Below are 18,126 nucleotides of genomic sequence, written 5' to 3'. Positions count from 1 at the left end.
ATCTACCTTGCCCACTCCCCCTAACATGACTGCACTATGTAAGACCGAGTCCACAGGCCAGTAACTGAACAAAGCTCTTGTGTTACTCCGTACAGCATCGGCAATAAAATCAAATGCAGGCAGAACGGCAATAAATACATAATCCGATGCATTTGGTGGCTTAAATGTATGATATGATACTTTAAAGCAGCGCAGGAATGTGCGCAACATGCCACTAAATCCAGGTCAGGTGGGGTATAACTAACTATACAGTCTCTCTCTCTCTCTCTCTCTCTCTCTCTTTCCCCTCCTCCTTCTTTTCATCTGTGCTTTTATTTCCCTTTCTCGTTCACTAAATTTCTCACTTCACTTTTCTCTCTGGAAGAGACATACATGCTAATAACTCCTTCAATGCTTGAACATCATAACCAGTAGAGACATGTGAAAAGCAATAAAAGAGGGGTAAAAACAAACCAGAACAGAATGCAACACTCAAATTCATGAAATATATCATCATGATCATCATCGTTTTATCATCAAGAGTCAAATATAGGCCCGTATGCTGGTACCCCTGTGGATTCCAACTCATATACGACCTTCTTCGTTACAACTGGGTTGCTGATCACGCAGATAGCCTCCGCATCAAACTCCTTTGCGATTTGTCGAATAATCGGGACCATATCTATGCGCCCCGATGAATTGGTATCGATGATCACCGGGTCTGGATCCATCTTGGAAACCAAATTGAGGATCTCCTTGCCGTAGGTCCTTAGGGGCTGTCGCGTCTGCCACACCACTCGCAACTTCGGTCGGTTGTCATCCCCCAGAAATGAGAGACAAGGTCCAATGCCGGATCCTGTGGTCACCACAATAACCCGCTTGAACACTCTCATCGCGTACGCGAAGCCATAGACGAGCACCCCTCGTTTCCAGAGCTCTGTTGGCTGGTCTTTGATGCACTCTGCGGTCCAGTCTCCGGCCTTGGAGACAAGAGTAGAGAAACTCTTGCCCTCGGGGTCAGGGAAGGTAGCGAACCCGTGCCAGTCTTGGAGCGGGTGCTTGGCGAGCTGGATGCCCTTACCGAAGGTCGTTGTTGTGTGGTTGAAATGAAGTCTCACGGCGTGCGGCGAGAGGTACTCGGGTGTGACCTTGACCTTTCGAAGAAGGAACCATGGATGCACGATGGCCACCACGGTAACCATCAGGAACCAGAATCCTGGGAGCTCAATCAGGAAACGGCCCATTGGTCTGCCCTCCGCGCTGGAGAGGTCGTCCACGAAGACCATTAGGAGAATCACGAAGAGGGCTACTATGAGCCATCCGGAGAAGCGATGCGTGAGCTCGAAATAGTCGTGTTTCTTGAATCGGAAGGCAGGATATGCCACGATGATGATCGCGAGCAGTAGCACCAGGATGAAGTATGTTAGGATTACTGGTGCTACAGAGAGTGTAGAAAGTCCTCCCCGAGGATACCAATATTGGCGAGACAGCTCACCTACGAAGCCCAGGTACCAGACCAACGAAGCGATCCCGCATCCGCTATGAACACCCCCATAGTGGTATACCTTTGATGCGAGACGGCGTAGCCAAAGTGGCGCCGATCTCGGGATCGAACATACGGTAAAGAAGATCGTGTTCACCACAAGAGGTTGTCTGGCCAGGCCACATGCAAGTAGGTTTGCTGCCGCTGCGTTTATTAGCGCCAGCAGCTTTCGGTTTGAGATCACCACATAAATGAAGACCCCGATGTTGGCGAGGAAGACCAATGTGAAAAGACGGCGGTATATGTCGAGGAGCGTATAACGGATCGGAGCATACCACCGCTTCTCCTTGACGGTCTGGGCCTCGAGGTCAAAAGGGAAGTTGAATTCACCTTGCTGGGCCTGTGCAAGCTTCTCGGATACATCTTGGATCATTGAATTTTCAGGGTCTGCAAAACCCGCATCACTGGGGGACGTCAGTGCGCACACAGCGGAGGAAGGCCTCGTAACGACCACCTCTTCGGGAGCGGACATGACTCTCTTTTCAGGTTTGGTATGCCCAGAGAGAGGAAGATTCGATAATAGCAAGATAGAGGGATAACAGTGAAAGGGTATGTCCACAGGTATAGTGACAGGTTCCCAAGCAATGTAAGTGATCAAGGGTACGAGGTACGATGGTGAGGTATAACTATAACGAAATTGACATGTACTAGGAAGTCACACATTGGAAGAAAAGACTTTGGGTCCGCCAGGAAAGTGCGTCTACCACCGAAGGATACATGCGTCTTTTGAGTGTCCACGCATGACACTATTGGCCTAGGTGAGAAAATTCCCAGAATGTTGACCTGCATCTGGCCTTTTGAGCCGTGTTCTAGGGCCAAGTTCGACAGCCTCTAGCACTGGATAAGTATACACGATGGCACCCATGCTTATCTCTAACCTTTCGTTTATTTTGGCAAAAAAAAAAGATTTATTTATTTATTTTTTTCTTTTTCTTTTCCTCATATGATTATAATATTAATTAACTAACTAATTATTGTTCTTTTTTCTTCTCCGCCGCCCTCAGCAGGTTCTACCCGGATGGCACGATCCTACAAAACCTAGTTTGTTAAACTAAATCCTCAGTTACAATCTCCAATGAGCTGTCCACACATTCTAATGCTCCCTTGCTTCAGCTCCTCGCCCTCCAAATACCGGATACAGAAGAACCAATCGATGGGGACTAGGAGAGGGGAAGAGAAACCGACCCGCTCAGTGGTTTGATTTTTGGCAATGAAGATGCTGGCTGAATCGAACTGACGAGAGAGAAACAACAAGCCCTAGTGTTTCCCTTTCGACCGGTCGGTGCAACTCAGCCAGCTGGAGACTTGTGATCGACATTGACAAAGGGAAAAGACACGAGGGAATCAAGGTGGTTGCCAAAGACGTTCGTTCGCATCATGCCCCACCAGATTCATGGCCAGAAATTGAAAGAAGATGGATAGGTGGTCAATCACCAGAACCTACTCTGGAAGGCGTGGACTATTCAGGAATACACAAAGAAGAAGGTAAAAAAAAATCACTTGGATCGATAGGCGCTGCCTGCGGCACAGTCCCATGGGCTCTGTCGGAGAGCCTACAGCATTCTTGCTTTTTTTTTTTTTTTTTGCCTGGGAAAAGATTGATTCCTGGGACTACTAGTGGCAGAGAAAGAGGTCCCGCGGGTGGTAGTCTTGGGTCGCCTGAGCCTGGGAGGTCTGGCGAGACCGCCATTCTCCATAAACTACTCCGTAGTGTGGTGGGTGCCAGATGCATGGCGTCGATGCCACCTACCAATAAATCAGTGCGGATCAATGCCATTGTTACCCGCTGTCTGCTTCCCAGTTTTAGTGAGCGGGGTACTCAGAAGCACATAGGCGTCTTCTAAGCAGATAATAGCCTCGCAAAGGTGTGACTCTGACGAGTTCATAGGCCAGCCACACATCTTTGCTGGGGTCATGGCATGGCATGCAGTTCCCCCGGAGATGGGAAGGTGGAGGAGACCTTTCTCTCTCGGTGTTGAAATAAAGAAAAAGGCCAGGGAGCATGAAATGAATTACGACACAAAGAAACATACCGTCTCCAACTTTTCCAAGGTTAGTGCCCTCACCACCTTCCCCGAAGAAGGAAGGAATGAAAGAAACAGCATCAGTGCAGCGGCCAGTGCTGCTTATTCGTCCCGTCCCGTTCCCAAAATGCGCTTCCGGGACATCCAGGCGGATGGTCAACCCTCAGCCAGCTTGTCCCGGAAAGCTGGAGGAGTGGACAGGGGCAGTTTGGGGATATCATACGCGAACCAATGAGAAAGGACTCGAAGCCTCAGTAGAAACTGGACTTGCTGTGGGCTGGCGAAATTCCCAATATTGGGTTGAGTTCGAGAGCCTGTCGAGAACATGTTCGTCGCCAATCCTTGAGGGTTTTTGGCATTGTTGTAGGCGACCCACTGATTTCGATCTGAACCCAAAGAGCTCGGGCTGGGCTCCTATCGTTCGGCAGAGTAGGCGCAAGCGTCTTGAGGATCCGCAACCCAATCTTAGCGGCGACTTGGTGGGTGAGAACGATGTATCGCGGGCCCTGCGCCACTGCCTAAAGCGTTATTCCAAATTCCAAATATCCAAACAACCCCCTACTGTCTTCCAAACAAACTGGAACTATTGCTATCTGACTAGGAAAGAGAGCCGGGGAGGGGTCGCTCCCCTGTCTTTACAAATAATTTCTAAAACTGCAGTATGCGCGCAGGATATTTATGACTCCGGGCATCCCTTTTAATCGGGACCAGCTTTTTGATTGTCCCCAAATCCTCTTATACTCCGGTACTCTGTATACTCTCACCCTCACCTTCACCCTCACCCTCGTCCCTCTAACCCTAGGATCGCCCTCGTCGTCTGTTCCCACGCAATCTCGGACTATCACTTTCTTCTGGCTAAACAGTCATAATGGGTCTCTGGGAGTCATCCTTGGCGCGTCCCCAGATCAGTGACGGAGTATGCACCGACTTATTGAGCTTTTGTTTCCGTGGTCCAGTAGCCTACGACGAACAACAACCGTTGTTCATTGATGCAGAAGACCCCTCGCGTTCTTTCAATGCTCGACAATTCAGGATCCTTGTGCGAACGCTTATCGCCGGTTTGAAGGCTCATCATGTGCAGCGGGGAGATTGTGTACTGGTTCATTTGGGGAACAATGTAAGTTGAGTTTATACTCTTCCATCCTGTCCTTCCTACTGGTCGATTGTTGTACCCTCGGCCTTGGGCCGAAACCTACTTTTATATGTATTATTTTTAGCCAGGATATGCTTGTTCAATTTTTGTTGGGAATTTTCTTTTCTTTTTTCTTTTCTTTATCTCTTTTACCTCACGAGCAACCCTTTTTCCTCTTCTAGTGTTTGCTAACTCAATCACAAATGTAGATCATATACCCCGCACTGTTTTTTAGTGTCATCGGAGCAGGGGGCGTGTTTATGGGATCGAATGCTCGGAGTCAGCCTCAGGAATTGGAACATATCCTTCAATTGGCCGAACCAAAACTGATCATCACTACTCGCGAAGCGCTATCGACTGTCCTCAATGTCTCCGTCAACAAAGGAATGCTCCCGAGCCAAGTTTGTCTCCTGGACGAGATGGCGACAGATCATATTGCGCACCTTTTCGAGTCTGGCGCCGCTGACGTGCCGTACTTTTCGGACACTGGAGACGAGAGCTATCTGAACTTTGCCAACTTTCTTGGGTACGGTGAGAATGACTGGATCACCTTCAACGATGAGCAGATTGCCAAATCCACGCCAGCAGCCATGTTTTCCACTAGTGGCACTGGTGGGCTACCAAAAGCAGCACTGCTGTCGCACCACGCAATCGTCTCACAGCACCTCACGATCAACTACGATGTGCCGTACGCAGCGAGCCGGCTTATCTCGCTGCCTATGTTCCATCTTTTTGGCGCGCTGTGGACGCACATTTTCCCGATCCGCTACGGACAGCCGCTCTTTGTCTTGCCCCGGTTCGAAATCACCCAGTTTGTCACAGCGGTGTATCAGTACCAAATCACCGAAACCTACATGGTCCCCGCCATGATCCATACCTTCAACCGCTGTACCTTACCGGTGACAGATTACTTGTCGTCGCTGCGGTACGTCGGGGTCGCGGGCGCACCCGTGGACGGCGCTTCGATGCAGCAGTTCCGCGAGCTGCTCCATTTGGACGCGTATGCGTCGCAACTCTGGGGAATGACAGAGGTTGGGGTGGTTTTCCAGAACCGATACGGGCAGCAGGGGAATGCCGGAAGTATTGGGAGCCTGTTGCCGGGATATGAAGTGCGGCTAGTTGGACAGGATGGCAATCTAGTAGTAGACGAGAACAAGCCCGGGGAACTATATGTACGTGGCGCCGGGTTGCTCATTGGCTACCGGGGAAGAAATGATGCCAAGGATGCACAAGGGTGGTTCCGCACTGGGGATGTGGCTTATGTCAACCATGGTCTTTACTATATTGTTGGACGAACGAAGGAACTTATCAAAGTTCGAGGGTATGTCTCACTTCCCCCCCCCCCCCCTCTGTATTATCGCCACAACTAATTCCTTTCGTTTAGATGGCAAGTCGCTCCGGCCGAACTCGAATCCGTTCTGCTCAAACATCCAGGAATTGAAGACGCCGCTGTAACTGGCGTCATCTCTAAAGACGGAAGCACCGAAGTGCCCCGTGCATTTGTGGTGCGGGCCAAAGGAATCTCAGGAACCTGCATCACGGCGGAGGAAATATACCTGTTCTGCCGCGGGCAACTGGCCAGCTACAAGGCTCTCGACGGGGGGGTTATCTTTGTGGAGGAGATCCCGCGTACGGCGAGTGGGAAGATCCAGCGGTTCAAGCTTACGCAGATGAATACATACCGGGAGATTGTGAGTTCGTTGCTTGCGAGGTTCAAGGGCGCGAGTTTACAGACGGTTGGGATTATGCATCAGGGGCGGATTTCGGTTTAGGCATTCGCGTACTGCTGTAAGAGCTAGAGGATTTCCATTTTTCCACTTGGTTTACTTGAAAATGAATACATAATAAATACATCATATCATACTGTAACAGACAAAGAAAAGAAAAAAAAAGAATAGTTCCTGCACTAGTCAAGACTATTCATCTCATTTTTGTGCATGTTACTTACTCTATACTTATAGTACAGTCCAAAGGAGCTGTTATTCAGTACAGCATGGCTAAGCATGGCGCAGCAACCCAGCTTCTACTCTGCAGTATACTATTATCTTGTCTTGTCTTGTCTTACTTTATACCTATGTAACTATGTAACTAGTTAGTTAGTTAGTTAGATTCATCTACTCTCCTCTGTTGGATTCGGATTGTTTTCTACGCCCAACAACCCAATTTCTGTATTATTAAACTAGGTATTATTAACTAGTTAGTTATTATTGTTTGATTACTATTATTTTGTGCTGTGAATTTCACCGTTGGAATACTAGTTTAACTCTACTGTATCTTGGAAGGAATGCTAACACCACAACCCTAAAACTTGCCCCTTCAGGAATGTTCTACTTCACCAGCTGTCATTTACCCGTTTCTGGGGCCCTTTCAAGGATTCAACCCTGGTCGAATCGTGGGTCCAGGTCGCCCAGGTGGGGGGGGGGGGGGGGGGGAGAGAAGAGAAGTAGGCTGAGAGACATGCGCAAGAACGTGTCGCAACCGAAAGAAAGGATTCACTAATCTGGCCACACTCCTCCCCATCCCAACGGGCAAACGGGCTGCGGATGCAACCCATGCTGCAGCTTCGAGCCATTGAGGGATTGTCGGGATTGCATTTTTTTTTTTTTTTTTTTTTTTTTTTGGGGCCGCGCATGATGACAATGGATTTCCTGGTCTGCACAATGCATGGCCCAGGCAGGCATTAGTCTTGCAACGGCTGTCTAGTCGTACCGGGCGTCGTCAACTTTGCCAGGCATCAATGCCTTTTTCCGGCCTGATCACAAGCAAAGATAAATTCCCGAATCCCCTTCGGCAACTGTAGGATATCTGGAAACCGAGGGAAGGATTCCGTCCCACTACTGTATATCCCCAAATCTTAATTCTCGTACTGCTCACGTCCGTCCCTCCCGTCGGGTCACTGTCTAGAGCGGCCTTAGTTTAAATCCCTCCGACGCTTTCCCCTCCACTCTGACGTGTAACTTGTTCTGGAAATAGAGCCGAGCGTGGGATAGGGCGAGACGTGACGGTGTGAAGACAATATCTTCGTGTGCGCATGTAGATCCTTAACTTTCTCCCTAGCTCTATGCGTGAACTGTGCCCGTCATCACTGACTCATGATGTTTCCTGTTGTGTTGGCGTCTTGTAGCGGTCGCATAGAGTACAGGCCGCTCACTTGAGGGTGGGCGTGGCGTCTGTATCCCTCCCTGTAAGTGACGTGGTGATTATGCCGGAGTTGATCATCGCAAAATAGAGCCATTGATTAGGTCTAGCCACGGATTGACCGAGAACGTTCTCTCGCGACCCAAGCCCTCAACATTAGCTTGTACCCCGGCCATTTGTAGCGTAGGAATTGTAGTCACGTCATGTTTCGGTTTTTCTGGCGGGTTGACGCTCAGAGAATGCCGTATCCTCTCCACCAGACGCCCCAAATCATCGGTCCCAATGCCCCTAGAGTAGCTGCTCCCACCGGGATCTCTAGAATACACCATACCCACAGCGTGCCGATTGCAGGTGCACGCTTCATGACAGCATAGTATGTATCTTCATTCGTCATTTCCATGAGTCGGGCCCCGAGAAAAATCGCCGCTGGCAAGAAGATCGTTGTTCGCAAGGACGGAGGGAAAAGGAGCTTTCTGAAGAAGGCCATCGACAGTTTGTCCGAGTGCCACGGGAAGAACGAGATGATTTCCGGGGTTTTCTTCTGTCCCCGATTGAAAGAGATGATATGGCCATGAGCAAGGTGTATGAGCAAAGTCAGCATCGGAAAGGTGACCAATCCGGATTCCCACAAGAGAACATCCATTTCGATATTTTGTGCATACTGATGGGCTGCCAGATAGGCCAGGGTGAGATGCAGAACCGTCAGGGGTATTGAGAGCAACAACGTGTCGAGAAACGGCGGGATAGGGGGTTCGGTATCAGCATCGGCATCGACTTCGTCTTCGTGGTCCTCTGGTCGCGGTTTCTCGTTCCAAGGCATGTTCTCCGAAGAGCCCTGCTGTGTTTTCTTCATGCCTGCAATGTCTGACGCATCGACAGGAGAGATATCGCCCGTCACTGGATCGACAGTCACGAATCTCGTCTCGATAGCCTTCTTCGACTCAGGGACACCCCCGGATACTTTTCCTCCGTGCAAAAGTTCATTTTGTCTTTCCGAGATCAGATCCACTAATTTTTTCCCATTCACCTGGTGGTTCGCTGGGTTATTCTGTGGAGGTCGAGCTAGGGGGATGGATGAGGGATCGAACGACGTGTCGGCGTTGGAGGCAGAAGCAGCGGCAGCGCGTCTCTGTTTTCGATTCCGTGGGGGATCCATTCCTCGATGGTTTCTAGGATGACAGCGAAAGCTTCTGATTAGGATAGACAGAGGATAGGGGATAGTAGTGTTGTTGGTTGGTTAGCTGTGATGAAAAAAAAAAAAAGTTATTTTTGGACACGCGGAAAAGGGTCAAGCCAATGTACTCCACTCCGTATAAGCGGGGGGTTATACATGTGTATATACCTACAGAGTACAGTGTCTCCCACCAATATTGTACAGAGTATGCACAGATAATCTGATTGATTTATTTCCCCACTCCTTTTCTACCCGTCTATTGCCATTATTTATTATCCGAACTGATTAATGGTTTTGTTCAGATTAGAGCTATCCCGAAGTGTTGTATACACCTCGGCTACTACCTAGGTACATCGAGAGACCTCATATACAAACCAGTGAAATGACTGGTCCGTCCATCGCACATACTTCCGGTATCTACTCCGTATACTCCGTATACCTAGGTATCTCTCTCTAGCTACTCTCCAATAGCGGGTCATGGTGCGAATATACCCCCACGGAGACGAATATAAAACGCTCCAAACGCCTCAGGTTGCAAATAGTCATTACGTTCAATCATTTTCTTTTCACTAAAAGACCTCAAGATGTCTCACCTCCAGAATTCAAATCTCTTCGACATCAAGGGCCTCGTTGCAGTCGTAACCGGAGGCGGAAGTGGTAAGCTGTCCGTCCTACAACCTATACACAGACACACCTAGTCTTGTTGTACCTAGTGTCAGAAAATACCCTACCAGATTCTATATATATGTAAATAACATTCACCAGGCCTGGGTCGCACCATGGCCCTCTCCCTAGCCACAAACGGGGCCTCCAAAGTCTTCATCATCGGCCGTCGTGAACAGCGGCACTCTGGGCCCTCTGGCCCGCATACCAGGCGACAACAACAACAACAACAACAACAACAACAACAACAACCCCGACGGACCCAAGCCCAGTATCTCAGCCGTGCGGGATGCGCTGTGGTCCGTGCCCATGGCGGACTTCTCGCGCGTCTTCGAAGTCAACGCATCCGGAGCGTATTACACGGTGATTGCGTTTCTGACGCTGCTGGACGCAGCCAACAAGCGACGCGCGCGACCAGAGCACAATCGTCTCGCGACCCCCGTGGCGCAGGTGGTGGTTGTTTCCTCCATTGCGGGCTTCATGAGGCGCGTCCCCCTGAGCTTTGCGTATAGCCTGTCCAAGGCTGCCGCGAATCATCTGGTGAAGGTGCTGGCTACTGCTCTGGCTCCGTACCTGATCCGGGTGAATGGCATTGCGCCGGGGCTATTCTATTCGGAGTTGTCGTCGAATGACTTTTCCCCGGGGGAGTGCGCGGTCTCGGACGGGTCGTTCCCGCCGCAGCAGATTCCCATTACGCGGGCTGGTGGGGAGGAAGATATTGCGGGGTTGCTGCTTTGGATGGCGGGGGCGTCTGGAGGGTATCTCAATGGGAATATTACGGTTCTTGATGGGGGAAGACTGGGTGTAGCGCCGTCTGCTTATTAGATTCATCTGTGCATTTAAGGAGTCTCTTGAGAGGGGTAGAGGAGGGGTTAACCCTATAGATAGATACTATCATATTATGCAGAGTTCAATTATTGAGACTGTGGTATTTGCGGGTGTCAAGACTTGGTTAAAACGTACAACAAACGCTGCAGGAACGCTTGGTAAAAACGGAAATGTCACTAGACACCATTGGTATAGTCAGATCAGAGAGAGAGAAAAAAGGCATGAACACGCATCTAATAGGTTGAAGCAAGTCGCTTCACCAAATAATCTCCGGCAGTGATGCCGGGGTACTTGGCTGTGCTGATGTCTTCCCCGTATGTGCCAGGAATGGCTTCGATAAACTTGTCCATGTTAGGATTGCAAAAGTACGCAATACTGTAGCGCTCTGCATAGGTGTCAGAGGTATCATCCTCTCCATGTACCTTTGGCGGCTCAATAACTCGATGTCGCGTACTCTTGATAATGTCATTCGACCACCGAGCCAGGAGATCGCCTGCATTAACCACCGCTGTATCCGGGAACGGGATCACATCAACAAAAGTACCCTGCGGACTGCGAGCTTGGAGCCCCCCGCGACTGTCCTGGAAGAGCAAAGTAATAGAACCATAATCACTATGCTCAGCCGCACGGACCTGGCCGGGGTTCATCTTAAACACATCCTTATGAACAGCTGGATAGTGCAGAAGACGGAGATTGTTGTCTCCCCGGTCCACATACTCATCGAAAAAATGCACGGGCAAGCTCATACCTAAAGCAATTGCCTGCATCACCTGGACATGTAGCGACTTGCACTTATCAAAGAAGGATAGCATCCGCTCCTTGAAGTCCTTCCCCTCATCATCGAGGTGGTCGGGCCAGCGGTTGGGGAGGCCGTCGACCCCCTCCCGGCCAATCTCCATGGTCTCCTTGATGTCCGGGATGGCTCGTTGGGTTTCCCTGTCGGCGACTTCATCTACAGTGTTGAGTTTCTCGCGGCCCCTCTTCACGTACCCACGGTTCGCCTGCGGGGTCGTCCAGCCCAGGGAATCTTTCTCTTCTTGCGGCCTGGCGAAGAAACGCGCCGAGGATTTAAAAACTTGGCTAAGTACAGAGGGAGGGATACCGTGCTCTTTCAAATAAAAGAACCCGGAGGTTTTAAAGGCGTTAATAATAGACATGGCGACGGCATGCTTATCAGCGGGGGTGCCATTGAGGAAGGGAGCAAAGTCGATGATCTAGGCCAGGAATTGGATTGATATCAGCTAATTCCAGCTCGTCTCGGCTCTTCTCTCAATATTGAAATGCTAAGTAGACAGAATCCAGGAAGGGTGAATACTACTCACAGGAATGACGAGGCCATCTTGGGAAACAGCATCAGATGCGGGATGGCACGCCTGGAGGGGCAAATTCCCTTCCATGGCGGGGCGATCGGTCGGTTTTAGATGAGGATACTCTAACGTAAATTTAGGATGTAAAATGGAGGATGAAGAGAGAGAGAGAGAGAGAGAGAGAGAATAGGGGAGGAATAAAAGAGATGGGAGAATCGAATCCGGGGTGGTTGCGATAGACGGATAGAGAGAGAGAGAAAAGGAGAGAGAAAGATAAAGAGGATGAAGTTGAAGTGGCGGAGGCAATAATGAATCACCAGGACTTAAGTCAGTATATGGTTTATTACTAGTGTCCAACCGTGAAGAATAAACAGAAAGAGAGACTGCAGTGAGAAGGATAGAATGAGATAAGTTATCAACTACATATACATATGATAGATAATCAATATGATAGTTAAAAGAACCCCCGCAGTTCAACGACACTTTGATGTTGGTTGTTTCTATTCTTACTCTCACCCCTCCCTCATATGTACAGTATCTATTCTGAACAGTTGGGCCTGAATTCAACAACATGCCTCCCCTCATCGTCGATGTTCACACTCATGTTTACCCTCCAGCATACATGCAGATGCTGAGGGAACGCAAAGCTGTCCCCTACGTCCATGACCCAGCCAACAAAGATGAAGTCCCCCGCCTGATCATCCTCTCGTCCGACAATGATCCCTCCATTCCCCTCGATCAGCGCGGTCGCCCCGTTGACGCCTCCTACTGGAATATCGACGTCAAGCTATCTTTCATGCGCCAGCACGGGATCAACTGCAGCGTAATCTCGCTCGCAAACCCCTGGCTGGATTTTGTGGAGCCCCAAGAGGCCCAAACCTGGGCCGGGAAGATCAACGACGATCTAGACGCCACCTGCGCGCGCGTCAATCAGGCCGCAGATCCCGAGAACAAGCTCGCACTCGACCAGAAAGAGACGCTGTTCGCCATGGGGGCGCTCCCGCTAAGCGCCCCCGCGGATGTTGTCGTGAATGAGATCAGACGACTCAAGACCTTGCCGCATCTACGCGGAGTGATCATGGGGACCTCGGGCTTGGGCAAGGGGCTGGATGATGCCCGGCTGGACCCCGTTTGGGAGGCGCTGCAGGAGACGGATTCGTTGATGTTTCTGCATCCACACTATGGTCTGCCCGATGAGGCTTTCGGGGCGCCTGGAGTGACGAATCGCTATGGACATGTGCTGCCCTTGGCGCTGGGGTTCCCTCTCGAAACGACCATTGCGGTGACGAGGATGCTTCTCTCGGGGGTGTTTGATCGCTTTCCTAAACTGAAGGTTCTCCTGGCTCATTCCGGTGGGACTCTTCCTTTCCTCGCGGGCCGCATTGAAAGTTGTATTCTCCATGAGCGGAAATTCATCTCGGGGGGCGGTGATGTCCCTGGTCCGCAGAGGAGTATATGGGAGGTGCTAAAGGAGAACATCTATCTGGATGCCGTTGTGTATGGCAAGGCTGGTTTGAAGGCTGCCGTCACGGCCTCGGGTTCAGATCGTCTTCTTTTTGGTAAGCTTGTGCTTTCTGAAATGGCAGAATCCAACGAACTAATCGAGGTATAGGCACCGATCATCCTTTCTTCCCCCCGTTGAGCGAAGAAGAAAAGGATTGGCCAAGTGTCACAACCAACTACAAAGCAATCCACGCCGCATTCGATACAGAAGCTGAAGCCGTGGCAGATGTTCTAGGCCGGAATGCTGCTCGCATTCTGAACTTGAAATGAAAAACGATTCGCTTAGATTACTATACTCCTCAAACTATTAACTATGTGTTCACGGTCACCCCCTTATCCATAGCGAAAGGAGCTCTTCATTAACACTTCCCAACCGAGAAGTCGCCAGACCTCTTGCATGAACCAGTCTGGAACCTGCTGCTGCGGAATTTGGCTACGTAGGCGCAGTCTCTCCAAGTCGTCTTCGTTCGGCTGGGTAGGTCGCTGCAAAGGACTACCCAAGTCCACATCTGAACCAAACACTGCATGAACAAGAGTGCTTTGTAGCTTTGCCTTAATCCCAGACAAGAATTGCGTGTTGCTCGACTGATTTCCAGCTGCCGAAGTCTCTAAAAAGGACGTAAATGTATTGAGAGGCGTCAAGGCTTTCTCAAGAACCCATATGAGATATCTTGCTTCCATCTGTACGGCACGCAAAGACATTTCGTCGGTCTCAACGTCCGCCAGACTGGCAGGGAGTGGGAGCTTGGTCGAGTCTGTTCGAAGATCTGGCCGTAGCTGTAGGTCTTGGAAGACAAACAAGCCGAGTAAGTTTCCAACACGACTTAGTAAGACGTATAGGAACCCTTCCAGGAGGCTTTTATGTGCTGAGCATGTCAGGTCAATCCACGCTATCATATTATTTAACAAATGGGCCAGCTGTACAGCCCCTTGATCATCAGGCTGGGTTCGACAATCTGCCCCCACGTTGCTGTCAGCTGTCTTTGGTTTCGCCGTCTTCTTCGATTTAGAGGACTTCTTCGGTTTCTCCTTGGTCTTTGCTGCTACCCGCTCGCAAGCTATTCTACAGTACTGTTTCAAGACATTCATGACGGTCTCATACAAGGAAACAAGGTGGTAGATGATCAGGTTAACATCTCGCACGACATTGCCAGTAGCAGACAGCTTCTTTAGTGCTTGAAGGAGAAGATTGACGGCACACTCGACGCTGCGGACAACGGATATCAGATGCGACAGCTCAGTGGACGTCAAACTCTCTTTTCTGGGCCTTCCTTTGCTAGAAATTGATCCTGCCTGTGGAAGCGCTTTCAGAGCTTCATCTGCCGAAGTCGTGGCCAGCGTAATTGCGGCTTGGGTAATACTCGCATGACTCGGTCGTTTCTGCAACACTTTCTGTAACGTATAAAACTGTCTCATAAAAGGGCCAGTGGCTGCTGCTGCTGCTGCTGTGTCGGGAGCAAATCAGTCAGTAAAGAAGAGACAACCAGACAGCCTTGATGCGTTTCAGAATCAACAAACCATCTCTGAAATTCTCGGGATGACTTAGAGCATCATCCTGGGTAGCTTGAATGTTACAATTCAACGCAGAGTTTCCCTGTGTCTTTGTCTTCTTCCGTGCAGTCGAGTTCCCAACTAGAGCCTTTGTAGCCCTACGCTTAAGTCCTTGCTGATGGTTCAAATCCGATGCTGCATCTGCAGACTGCACTTTTGCTGAAAGTGTGTTGTTTTTCTGCTCGAGTTCGTAAATGCGATCTAGCAATTTGCTCTGCTCGGCCTCTGATTTCTCGTATGCGTCTTTCCAGAATGCAACACTGTCGAAGAATCTATCAGGGGAGAAGAATATTTCTGCGTCCTTGGATTTCTTGATATGCTCTCTGGTTTGTAAGATGTACTCTGGTAATAGTCACTGGATAAGTATACCCTTCCATAAAGATGAGAAACTTGTTTACCTTTGACACTCAATCTCACTGGCTTCAGTTTGACAATTGCCAGTGCAAGAGCTAATTGTTCAGCAGGTAGGGAGGAGATTGGATTAATTGATGATTGATTCATATCCATGATCAATTGGATTTCTTTTTGATGCGCTATTTGATGGGTTATTGAATGGAGAGAACTAAGGGAAATAATGAGAAATGAGAAATGAACATCAAGGACCACGTGCCTGCTATACATAGGACAGAAGACATGGAATTTTATTTGAAGCCAATTCAGCTTCAGTATTACTTGATGAACCCTCGTTATCTTCCTGGTGTACAATATGGATTGAACCGTGGTCGCAATATAATCTGATCAAAAACAGTCAATGTATACATTCAAAAAGCCCGCATACATATCAAAAGGCTCATCGGGAAACGGGAAAACTAACCATAACAGGGAATTCACCGGTCCTGTCCCAAGGCCCAGTGAGGTTCGACACTCGACATCAACAATATTCCACCAAGTCAGTGTCGAGGGATTTGTCTCCCCCCTCTTTTTAAAAGTGTACACTCTCTTCTCTGTCTTCTTATTTTACTCTCAGCAAAGCTCTCGATCTATCGTCTGTCATCATCATCTGCTGAGGAAGCAGAAATTACCTCCACCATGCCGTCCGACGACGACCTCAAAACCCACGCAGCCTCCAACCATGACTTCTACGCGCTTCTCGATATATCGCCCGCTGCCTCTGAAGCTGAAATCCGCCGAGCCTATCGTCGAACAGCCCTCAAATACCATCCGGATAAGATCACAAACCCTACCCAGGAGGACATCGACAAGTTCCACCTTCTCCAGATCGCCAACGATGTGCTCTCCGACCCGGCGGTGCGCCAGCTCTACGATAATGCGCGCGAGGCGCGCGAGCGCAAGAAACGGGAACGGGATATGATGGACGCGGCGAAGAGGAAAATGAGAGAGGATTTGGAAGCCAGAGAGCGGGCGGGCGCTGCGGGCGGTGCGCAAAGGGGGATGAAGCGATCGTGGGCAGCTGCGGGGATGGCAGGCGGCTACGATGACGACGCGGAGGAAAAGCTACAGAGGGAGATTGAGAGGATTGCAGAGGATGGGCGACGGCGGCGACGAGAGGCGGAGGATCGGTTAAAACAGGAGATTGTGGAGGACGAGAAAAGGTTACGCGAGGAAGAAGAGGCGGCCCAGCGGGCAGCGGATAGGAGTAGTCAGCGGGTTGATCGCGCTCACGAAGGTGGTACGAATATCCCCGAGCAGGAACGAGCTGTGAAGGTGCGCTGGATTCGAGAGGGACGTGGCCTGAACATAGACAAGGATCGCTTAATCTCGTTATTCGCGCCGTTCGGAAAGATTGATAATGTGCTTGTGCTCAAAGATAGGCGACAGCGTCTTGGAGAGAAGAAGGAGAAGACTACTGTTGCGTCGGGTGTGGTGGTTTTCGCCTCTATTGTCAGCGCGCATGCTGCTGTTCTAGACAGCGAGAAAATTAGACGTGCAAGCATTGGACAGACAGACAATGACTGGAACGCGATTGACTCGGTTTTCTGGGCGCTGGGGAACCAGCCTGACCTAGGCGCAGGAGTCGACAGTCGTTCTGGTTCTCCCTCCCCAGGCCAAGCAGCAGGGGCTCCTCCCTCGACGAAAGAAGACAGTGCGCCAAAGTCCACCCCCAAACCTACATTCAGTTTCTCCGGGCTAAAGTCTGCGGGAGCTGCTGGGGGGCAGCCAGGAAAGGCACCATCTTTCGGGTCTTTCTCGTCTGCAGCAACAGGAGGCGCATCGAAACCCGGTCCTCCAGATGACTCAACGAATGGGGCTAAAACTCCAAGCCTGCAAGAAATGACGTTCATGCGCCTTAAAAGTGCGCAGCGGGAAAAGGAGCGCAAAGCTCTGGAGGAACAGCTTCGGAAAGAAGATGAAGCTGCGGATGTGGCTGAGGCTGCTACCACGAAAGGTTGAGATCTCCCTATGCTCTCTCTCTCTCTCTCTCTCTCTCTCTATACCTACAGGGAGTGGGGAGATTCTACCCAGTTTTACACGGATCCTTTTTGCTCGAGAAGATACCCATGCATAGCTTGTTTAAATTTTTGTATTTTCTTTTCATACATTGGTTTGGGATTCATACACTTTTGTACACTATATGTATGGAAAGTACATCAAAGTTCCAACTCAACACATCGTTGTGATGCGATGCAGGATCGCCCGATTCCCGAGCACCAATCCCGAAATGACAGATAGAGCATAGTTCTCTAGCGTCCAGGCTGGCCATTCCTAGTTCTTAACACGGTTGTCCTCCACATGAACAACGTTCAACGAATTTGCATCCTCGTCCCGATACCCTCTACCCAACAACCCTATTTGCATATCAGACAGAATGGAGGACTCGGTCACATCTTGCGGAGAGACATAGTTGAGCACATCAGGATGGTGTCCCGTAACCACCCACCCAGTACAAGGCTCGGCCAGGTCGATGACGTTAAAGTCCCCGGCGGGGGTACCAGCGCAAACAGGGCCCCAGGTCGAAAGGATTTCGCTGGCCTGCGCGGCCAAGTCACTCTCGGGCTCCATGAGAATCACGCAAGTCCCGTGTTCAAATAGGACCCAGCTCTTGGTATCGTTTTGGAGAATCGAGCGCCAGATAGGAACGCGGGGATTCACCACCGCTTGGTTGGATTGTGTCATTGGGGGCTGAGCTTCTCTTTTTTTTTTTTCCCCTCTAAATACGCAATCGATAGGTGGGTAGCCGTTTAATGATTCAAGTATTGCTGATCAAGACAATCATGAAGAAGGGGAGGGGGGCTCGGAAAGAAATAGATTCATCGACCAGATTGATTATTCCCAAGGAGGAAATATATAGTACATAGGTACCTAGCCTGGTGCCTGGAGATGCC

The 18,126-nt window shown here is 50.0% G+C and overlaps 10 protein-coding genes across 10 annotated transcripts; 5 read left to right on the top strand and 5 right to left on the bottom strand.

Annotated features, from left to right (window-relative positions):
• Positions 1-95: 95 nt before the first annotated feature.
• P175DRAFT_0498639 (integral membrane protein TmpA) lies at positions 96-2,017 on the bottom strand. Its single transcript, XM_040896549.1, has 2 exons — positions 614-2,017; positions 96-536 (listed from the first exon to the last, which is right to left on the bottom strand). Exons 1-2 carry the CDS (start codon positions 1,992-1,994, stop codon positions 523-525), a joined length of 1,395 nt encoding a protein of 464 aa, XP_040756926.1. The 5' UTR covers positions 1,995-2,017; the 3' UTR covers positions 96-522.
• Positions 2,018-3,261: 1,244 nt separating this feature from the next.
• P175DRAFT_0529090 (uncharacterized protein) lies at positions 3,262-4,247 on the top strand (the record flags this gene model as incomplete). The annotated part of the gene is made up of 3 exons (XM_040899658.1): positions 3,262-3,328; positions 3,411-3,574; positions 3,636-4,247. The coding sequence occupies 3 exons, from the start codon at positions 3,262-3,264 to the stop codon at positions 4,245-4,247; spliced, it is 843 nt and encodes a 280-aa protein (XP_040756925.1).
• A 167-nt stretch (positions 4,248-4,414) lies between these two features.
• Positions 4,415-6,450, top strand: afeA (adenylate-forming enzyme AfeA; the record flags this gene model as incomplete). The annotated part of the gene is made up of 3 exons (XM_040895800.1): positions 4,415-4,663; positions 4,888-5,999; positions 6,063-6,450. 3 exons carry the CDS (start codon positions 4,415-4,417, stop codon positions 6,448-6,450), a joined length of 1,749 nt encoding a protein of 582 aa, XP_040756924.1.
• A 1,598-nt stretch (positions 6,451-8,048) lies between these two features.
• Positions 8,049-8,972, bottom strand: P175DRAFT_0426556 (uncharacterized protein; the record flags this gene model as incomplete). The annotated part of the gene is made up of 1 exon (XM_040893180.1): positions 8,049-8,972. One exon carries the CDS (start codon positions 8,970-8,972, stop codon positions 8,049-8,051), a length of 924 nt encoding a protein of 307 aa, XP_040756923.1.
• Positions 8,973-9,292: 320 nt separating this feature from the next.
• Positions 9,293-10,478, top strand: P175DRAFT_0521285 (SDR family NAD(P)-dependent oxidoreductase; the record flags this gene model as incomplete). The annotated part of the gene is made up of 3 exons (XM_040899189.1): positions 9,293-9,647; positions 9,679-9,737; positions 9,786-10,478. The coding sequence occupies exons 1-3, from the start codon at positions 9,575-9,577 to the stop codon at positions 10,476-10,478; spliced, it is 825 nt and encodes a 274-aa protein (XP_040756922.1). The 5' UTR covers positions 9,293-9,574.
• On the bottom strand, positions 10,366-12,153 carry P175DRAFT_0554764 (isopenicillin N synthase family dioxygenase). Its single transcript, XM_040900580.1, has 2 exons — positions 11,804-12,153; positions 10,366-11,695 (listed from the first exon to the last, which is right to left on the bottom strand). The coding sequence occupies exons 1-2, from the start codon at positions 11,876-11,878 to the stop codon at positions 10,715-10,717; spliced, it is 1,056 nt and encodes a 351-aa protein (XP_040756921.1). The 5' UTR covers positions 11,879-12,153; the 3' UTR covers positions 10,366-10,714.
• Positions 12,154-12,359: 206 nt separating this feature from the next.
• P175DRAFT_0429313 (amidohydrolase family protein) lies at positions 12,360-13,561 on the top strand (the record flags this gene model as incomplete). Its single annotated transcript, XM_040893352.1, has 2 exons — positions 12,360-13,347; positions 13,401-13,561. 2 exons carry the CDS (start codon positions 12,360-12,362, stop codon positions 13,559-13,561), a joined length of 1,149 nt encoding a protein of 382 aa, XP_040756920.1.
• Positions 13,562-13,624: 63 nt separating this feature from the next.
• On the bottom strand, positions 13,625-15,349 carry P175DRAFT_0490565 (uncharacterized protein; the record flags this gene model as incomplete). The annotated part of the gene is made up of 3 exons (XM_040895799.1): positions 13,625-14,736; positions 14,810-15,184; positions 15,241-15,349. The coding sequence occupies 3 exons, from the start codon at positions 15,347-15,349 to the stop codon at positions 13,625-13,627; spliced, it is 1,596 nt and encodes a 531-aa protein (XP_040756919.1).
• Positions 15,350-15,590: 241 nt separating this feature from the next.
• P175DRAFT_082044 (putative cell cycle control protein (Cwf23)) lies at positions 15,591-17,350 on the top strand. The gene has a single exon (XM_040901110.1). The coding sequence runs from the start codon at positions 15,872-15,874 to the stop codon at positions 17,192-17,194; it is 1,323 nt and encodes a 440-aa protein (XP_040756918.1). The 5' UTR covers positions 15,591-15,871; the 3' UTR covers positions 17,195-17,350.
• On the bottom strand, positions 17,303-18,050 carry P175DRAFT_0498632 (uncharacterized protein). The gene has a single exon (XM_040896548.1). It carries the CDS (start codon positions 17,915-17,917, stop codon positions 17,507-17,509), a length of 411 nt encoding a protein of 136 aa, XP_040756917.1. The 5' UTR covers positions 17,918-18,050; the 3' UTR covers positions 17,303-17,506.
• Positions 18,051-18,126: the final 76 nt, after the last annotated feature.

The sequence above is a fragment of the Aspergillus ochraceoroseus genome, assembly GCF_002846915.1.
Source record: "Aspergillus ochraceoroseus IBT 24754 chromosome Unknown P175scaffold_1, whole genome shotgun sequence".
Lineage (NCBI taxonomy): Eukaryota > Fungi > Ascomycota > Eurotiomycetes > Eurotiales > Aspergillaceae > Aspergillus > Aspergillus ochraceoroseus.
The sequence above is the reverse complement of the archived record's forward strand: the minus strand, read 5'-3'. Positions and strand labels throughout refer to the sequence as shown.